A 7281-nucleotide genomic window follows, 5' to 3' on the forward strand; every position below is an offset into this window, starting at 1 on the left:
AGAGTGAGCAACCATGGAAGCAATTGCACAGTAGTGATAAATTGCAGGTTTTTTCTGTAAAAAGCCCCCTTCTCTCTCTTCCCCACGGAATTATGAGCTGATGTGTCAATTTTTGGGCCATTTTGCCACTTTGGACCAAAACTAGGCCATTTTCAGCTCATTTTTGACTCAAAAAATGTCATTTTTGATGCGAAAAATCCCAAACGGAGGCAGGAAAACCCCTAAATTTGTGGGATCACTCGCATAAGCATAAAAATCATAGATAAGCATCATTTTTCATCAATATACCATTTTGGGTCACTTTCCATGCAATTCTGCAACGGCGTCTGTTAGTTGCTATTTTTGGCCCGCATCAGTCTTTGTAGGCGAGATGAGTGTGCCACCATGAAACAATTGAACTAAGTACATTGTCAAACCAAATTGGGCATCTTATCAATTGAACTAGGTACATTGTCAAACCAAATTGGCCACGACTCCCCGGATAGGTATGTACATGATAGCGACCGCAGTAGCCGCTTTAGCATATATCACGATATGTACATTATTGTTTTTCTTTCCATGCATCAAGAAGTGTCAAAAGTGAGGTGAATGTTTTTATTTCACACTATGTACGTGCCACGACATGACACCGTGACCTCAAAGATAGTTTTCTAACCATAATTGTTGAATTTTGACCATCTACCAGGTAGTTAGTTTGTCACAAATGCAAAATCTTGACACTACAATCTAATCCCCATTGTTCCTTTTCGCAGATTGCCAAGCCAGACGATGCCTTACATGGCTATGAAAATAATCTCTCTCTCTCTCTCTCTCTCTCTCTCTCTCTCTCTCTCCATTTTCTTCTCCAAGGATGTTTACTCTTGTTAAATCTTCAAATGACACAAGCACACTTACACAAATGACAAGAATGCACACAATAAAGGGAGATTGAGTCAAAGAAGTAATACAATCTAAAAGCTAAGGACAAATTTAGACATATCAAAATTGGGATATGAAGATTATAGCGTACTAAACACAGGACCATGCCAAATTATGGTAACAAAATCTGTGGAAAGCAAAGCACAAGCTCTCTCCCTCTCTCTCTCTCCAAGCTTTTCTCTTTTAAGTTCTTGTTTACGAATGTATACTCTTGTTGAATGTTTGGATGACAACAAAATGGTAAATACATGACAAGTATGCGCACAATTGTATACAAGATTGTATACAATCTTGTATACATGACAAGTATGTGCACAATAGTGAGATTGAATTAAAAATAGCACATCCAAATTTACTTTGGCCCTCACTTCCATTCAATACCCAAGCAGCTAACGAAGAACTCTAGTCCATGGGACTCAGCTCTTATTCTAATTCTCATCACCTCTAATTTTACTGGGGCTGTCAATTTTCTAATTGGCCGACGATAGTCGTCGCACCTACTTTTAGGCAGAAAGACGAGGACTTTTATGCTACCGCTCCCTGAAAACGCCACAGCAGAGCTTGCCATCAAACACGAAGAACGCCATTACAACTTCTTTAAAATAGACGGAGCTCTGCAGACGGTCCGCCATAGCCACTCTCTGATGGGCTCGCATCTGTTTCTAGCCTCTTTGGCTATCTGCCTTCTCTTCATCTCCGCCACCGCAGCAGACACAGATCCTTTAATCAAGCAAGTTACCGACGCAGAGCTTGAGGGCTCCTCGCTCTCTGGCATTCCGATTTCGCACATCTCGTCTCGGCAAGATGTAGAGAGCCTGTTCAAGCGGTTTATCGACAGGTTTGGCAAAAGCTATGCGTCTCCTGAGGAGAGGGCGCACCGGTTCCGTATCTTTGAGAGGAATTTGGTGAAGGCCGCGAAGATCCAGAGGCAGGACCCTTCGGCGACGCACGGTGTCACAAAATTCTCTGATCTCACAGAAGAGGAGTTCTCACGTTACCTTGGCCTGAAGACTCCCCACTTTCTCAAGCCCTCTCTTAACTCGGACGCCCCTATCCTGCCCACCAATGACCTCCCATCTGATTTTGATTGGCGCGATCGTGGGGCTGTCTCTGAAGTCAAGAACCAGGTTTGCATCTTTGGTGATTTCGAGCTACCTTTATCGGTGTATAATAGAAATGTATGGATGGATGGAGAGGTAAATGGATAGACGAGGAGCGGCTCTTGCACACTAAAGCAGGGGAGTTTGCAGTTTATCCATGCTTTGCCCCATTCAAAGGAAGATAAACAGGGGAAAGAGAGCTATGGGCTTGAGCTAAAGGGATGTTTTTGTTGTGCCGCACTCTTTGCACTTGGCCATTTGATCTGTATGTACGTACAGGGGGCCTTGCCATGCGATTGGGAGACATGCTGATGTGTGTATGCATGTATTGTGTGAGACTTTTCATCTATAAAGCTTTGTTAAAGCCTATTTTGTGTTTGGTCCGGGCCAGGCACGCTTTTAAATTTCCATGCCTGGCTATGTGTGAGAGTGCAGCCAGAGGCTTGAGAATTTGTGGTTGATGTTGACCTTGAATGTGCAAACATATGGCTATGGCTGTGTCTTGAGCATGGGGGATTTTGGTGTTATATTTTCCTTGAAAGTTTGAGTAGTTAACACTGCTTTTCGGTTCTGTATAGGGGAGTTGTGGATCATGCTGGACTTTCAGTACAACAGGAGCTGTGGAAGGTGCTCATTTCGTCAAAACAGGAAAGCTATTGAGCCTTAGTGAGCAACAGCTAGTTGATTGTGATCATGAGGTAAATACCTGGTTTCACGACATGCCTAGTTGAGCTGGGTTGGAGTATATCTGCCTGAAAATTGTCTCTGAATTCCATGCTTTCTCAAGAATTATTGGAGAAGTACTCTCTCCATGCGTCACTGGTTTTGTTGTTTGGTAATTTTGTATTTTTCTTCCTTTTGCTATTGACCAATTAAAGTCGTGTTACCAATCTGAATGGTCGTGAAGTCAGTGAATAGTTCATATGTTGATGGAGAGGATTTGGGGCTTTTCCAATCCAAAACAATTATACTTGACAATAATTTGTCTTGCTTTCTTTGCAGTGTGATCCAACTTACGGTGCTGACGCATGTGATTCTGGTTGTAATGGTGGGCTCATGACTAGTGCTTATGGATACATAAAAAAGGCAGGCGGCCTGCAGTTGGAAGATGACTATCCTTACGCAGGCTCTGAGGGAACATGCAAGTTTGACTCATCCAAAGTTGCAGCAAAGGTGGCGAACTTCAGCACCATCGTGATCGATGAGGAACAGATTGCAGCCAATCTTGTCAAGAATGGACCTCTTGCCAGTAAGTTCTTTTGCTCAAAGAAAGTTTGACACCTAGAAGTACTATGGCACCTAGCATCGGAAGTAGTATTTGAATGTTGAGAGAGTAGGAAAACTGTTGTATGGAGCTGTGGGTGTGCATGTGAGAGCATGGGTGTGTATATTGAAATTTAATTTTTCACTATGGTTGCTTGTCTCCAACACTCAAATGGTTTGTGAGGAGTTTTAATGGCTCGTGCAGACATAGGCTCTAGGGTAAGATGGTTGATTCCGTATGTAATAGCTTGGTCCTCTTAACTTCTTGTCGCATACATTTTAGCACATGACCCACTTTCTCAGTTAGCGGTGATTTTTGGTGAGCGTTTACATGGCAACATAACCTTTGGGTTATCTCATAGAGCTTGTTATTGGCAGGTTACTTTGAGCTTGTTGATGCTAAGTTACCGCTTCTCGCCCCAACTAAAAGAACCTCCTTGAGATTTTAGTTACTCGGTCATAGACATATCTTGTGTATTCCTTGATAAATTTGCAATAATAACCGGGAAAATCTTTAATTCCTCCAAATTTGTGGGTGGTGGCACTATGGATAATTGGTGATGAACAACCTAGACACTTACTGAATTGTGTCTGTGTGTGTATGTAGGTGCTTATGTGCAGCTCGTGTTTTTACGTGCTTATGTGCAACATGTGTTTTTACATACTTTTGTGACGTATGGATTGATCCGTGTGTGTTTGTATGTGCGGCTCTTTGCGGCTCGGATGTGTGCATACTGGTGTATAGACCTATAAATATATAAACATAGTCATGGTTCTTGCTGAAGTATTTTCTTGATGCCTTTTGATGTGCAGTCGGCCTCAATGCGGTGTTCATGCAGACCTACATAGGTGGGGTGTCTTGCCCCTACATATGCAGCAAACGCCGCCTTGATCATGGGGTTTTACTGGTCGGCTATGGCGAGAAAGGTTACGCTCCGGCACGCATGAAGGAAAAGCCGTATTGGATCATCAAGAACTCGTGGGGACCCACCTGGGGCGAGGGGGGATATTACAAGATATGCAGAGGCCATAATGAGTGCGGAGTCAATACCATGGTCTCCACTGTGGCTACTGCTGTCTTGGAGTAAATCTGTGGTCATAGAAAATGAATAATAATTCAAGGTTTAGAGGAGCCTGCTTGAGTAGCTCAACTGCTTATACAAGGGGCTTACTAGGGTGTAACATTGTACAGTTTATCAAATTTAACTGTAATTATTGTTTTGAAGATTGATGTATTGGATGTGTTATGATGAAACTTTGCTACATTTTGGTTGTATTGGCCCAGTCGCAGTTATGCCCTTGTGGTTACATTGGGACATTCTGGTTTGAGTATTGATGCTTTTCCTTTTGAAGTATGCAGAGGACCATGTGAATGCAGATAAAAGATCTCTCTCTCTCTCTCTCTCTCACACACACACACACACACACACACACACACACACACAGAATGGTTATCCCAATTCCCTCTCTTGAATAGCAGGTCTTGAGTTCAACACTTGTCTGCTAGATGTTTGAATTCTGTCTCTCTCTCTCTCTCACTCACTCAAATACACAGATGTACTATCTTTTCTTTTCATGACAGGCACTTTATTAAGTGTCCCTTCCACATGCTTTGTGTAATATATGTGGAATTTCTCAACTGTACAAGCAAAAACTTCCAACAAGAAGCAATGACTTTTGGGGGAGCACATGTAACTAGTCTTGCTTGGTGGGCGTTCCTATTGAACCTGATAGGACATATGCAGATTAACATCAAGCATCTAGCACTGAAGTAAACGAAGTACAAAGCGCATTGATGAATTTTTTTGAAATAATTGCGATTACTAATTACCTCTTTAGCTGTTTGTAAAATGGTTCAATTTCACATTGTACAAAGCGCATTGATGATTTTTAAAAAATGTATATGATGCCTCTTTAGATGTTTGTAAAAAGGTTCAATTTCACGACATTGACAAACTTTAAAAAATGAAATGTATGCGAGAGTAGTCAATTTTCTCTTATTTTCCATTGAACCTAAGAGAGAGAGAGAGAGAGAGTTATTTGTTGTCGAGGTCGGAGAGAGAGTAAAGAGTCTTGGCTGTCAATCACAACCTAGTGCAAAACATAATTTAGGAGGAAAACCTTAAGACGAAGGGTTGTCCTCGTGCTACAAATGGTTATGCAAAGGAGAACATTAGGATGCAATATATAAAATGCATTGCCAAACAAGGACGTAATCAACCACCTAGGAATAAAGTATAACATTTGTAAAATGCATTGAGTAATGTAATACAAAACTTGAATTGTTGAACTGTGAGAAAAGAAGTGCATGTCTATTTGATATATAGATTCAATGATCGAGATTGAGCATGCATTAGTGAGGAAAAAACATGTGGCTAAACTGAAGGAAGCATTGGTAAACTCCAAAAATACAGAGAGCATCAACAAACTAAAAAGTGAAATGCACCCTTGACTTGGTAATTGTGTACGGGTGTCGTCCAATTGTGCAAGCGGGAGGACAATGTTTGAATCAAGCTACATAAAAGCAATGTAAACAGTCAAAAATTTCGTTTTGCAGTAAGACACAAAGTGAAAATGCTAAATATACAGTGTATGTCATGCAGAAGTGTCATACAAAACCATTGTGGAGAGTCTGCACTGTTATAAGAAACGGAAGCAGTGCCCTGTCCTATAACATTGTGTTACGCTAAGAAAACATATGGGAATAGGGAATTGGATACAGATAATGGACCTTGCAATGTTGTCGAGTTAGAGTCGTGCTTATGCAGTCGTAACCTCCACCGCTGTGAATATATGTCCTCTTTGTTAGACACGAAACAAAAGTCAAGACAAATACAATAGATACAGGATATTGATTAAGCTTAAAGAGAAATAGAGGTAACTTTATGTTGTATGTCATAGAGGATGTAGGGTTTATTGAAGAAATGAGTTCTCAGTTCGAAAGCCCCATTGGAACCTAGTGAAGCATGATGCTACCATGAGCCATCTTATAAATTGTAAAATTTACATATCTCTATCATTAGCAATTGTCTTCTTTAGAAAACGTAGTTGTTGCCCAAAGAGATGATAGATCTTGTCCAAATTAGGTGGGCGAGTGTAGTGTTTTTGAGCGTTCTAGGAGCACCTCCATCACACTCATCGTCTCCTTTCGACCATCTATGGACCGAGGTTTGAAGCTTTCAATCTATTGTCATAGACTGTAGCAGTTGTAGTGGAGACAGGGTGGGTCATATAGACCCAAACAACAGCTATCCCACAAACGTCGGTGACATCATTCAGCGAAATCGAGGTAGCTGGTAAGGGGATCTCACAAACATCGGTGGCATCATTCACCAGAATCGAGTGCGTCTTACATAGGACAATTGAATTGAGTGTGTTTTTTGTACGTCCGACAGAGGATATATAGCACAAAGCTTTCATATGTTGCACTAGTTGCTACTTGTTGGCAACAAAATCGTGTGGAGAGCCATTAAACAGCTGTAGCATGGATGTAGGGGGTGAAACAATAGCATGGAGTCTCTTCCAAATCGCCTGCAACCTCCTCCCTTGAGAGAGAGACAGGCACAAATTGCTCCAGTTTGCAACTCAAAAACACAAAATCTATAGCACACTACTATTGCGCACTAGACTCATGTTGACCCAGTCTCCTTGCAACCCATAACAGCGAGAGTTGCTCACGATGATAGGTTTCAATTGAGCCTTGCTCCACCATGGAAGTCGGTAAGTCGCCATGAAAACTCTTGGAAGATCCTGCCAGAAGGAAAAGATCAAAGAATTTCTTTTTTTCAATGGCAGCAAGGCTGATGGCTGTACTTGGGGCATCGTCGTAAGACTGATGCTTTGCACCATTGGATTAACTTTTATTTTCGGTGCTCAGGATTTAGCCAAGTGGCTTAATGCTGTGGGCTTATTTGAAAAAAGCACCTTTGCTTACCGAGTAAAAAAAACATTCAAACATCACCTGTCCTACTGTACTAGCTAAGAGTGCCTTCCCGTAGCG

At 41.6% G+C, this 7281-nt stretch overlaps 1 protein-coding gene across 1 annotated transcript; it reads left to right on the forward strand.

The window, feature by feature from the left end:
• Positions 1 to 1430: 1430 nt before the first annotated feature.
• LOC147420254 (putative cysteine protease RD19B) lies at positions 1431 to 4555 on the forward strand. The gene is made up of 4 exons (XM_086504006.1): positions 1431 to 2045; positions 2597 to 2716; positions 3021 to 3267; positions 4095 to 4555. Exons 1-4 carry the CDS (start codon positions 1446 to 1448, stop codon positions 4367 to 4369), a joined length of 1242 nt encoding a protein of 413 aa, XP_086360132.1. The 5' UTR covers positions 1431 to 1445; the 3' UTR covers positions 4370 to 4555.
• Positions 4556 to 7281: the final 2726 nt, after the last annotated feature.

Source organism: Adiantum capillus-veneris, chromosome 28, assembly GCF_014529385.1.
Source record: "Adiantum capillus-veneris isolate H3 chromosome 28, ASM1452938v2, whole genome shotgun sequence".
NCBI lineage: Eukaryota > Viridiplantae > Streptophyta > Polypodiopsida > Polypodiales > Pteridaceae > Adiantum > Adiantum capillus-veneris.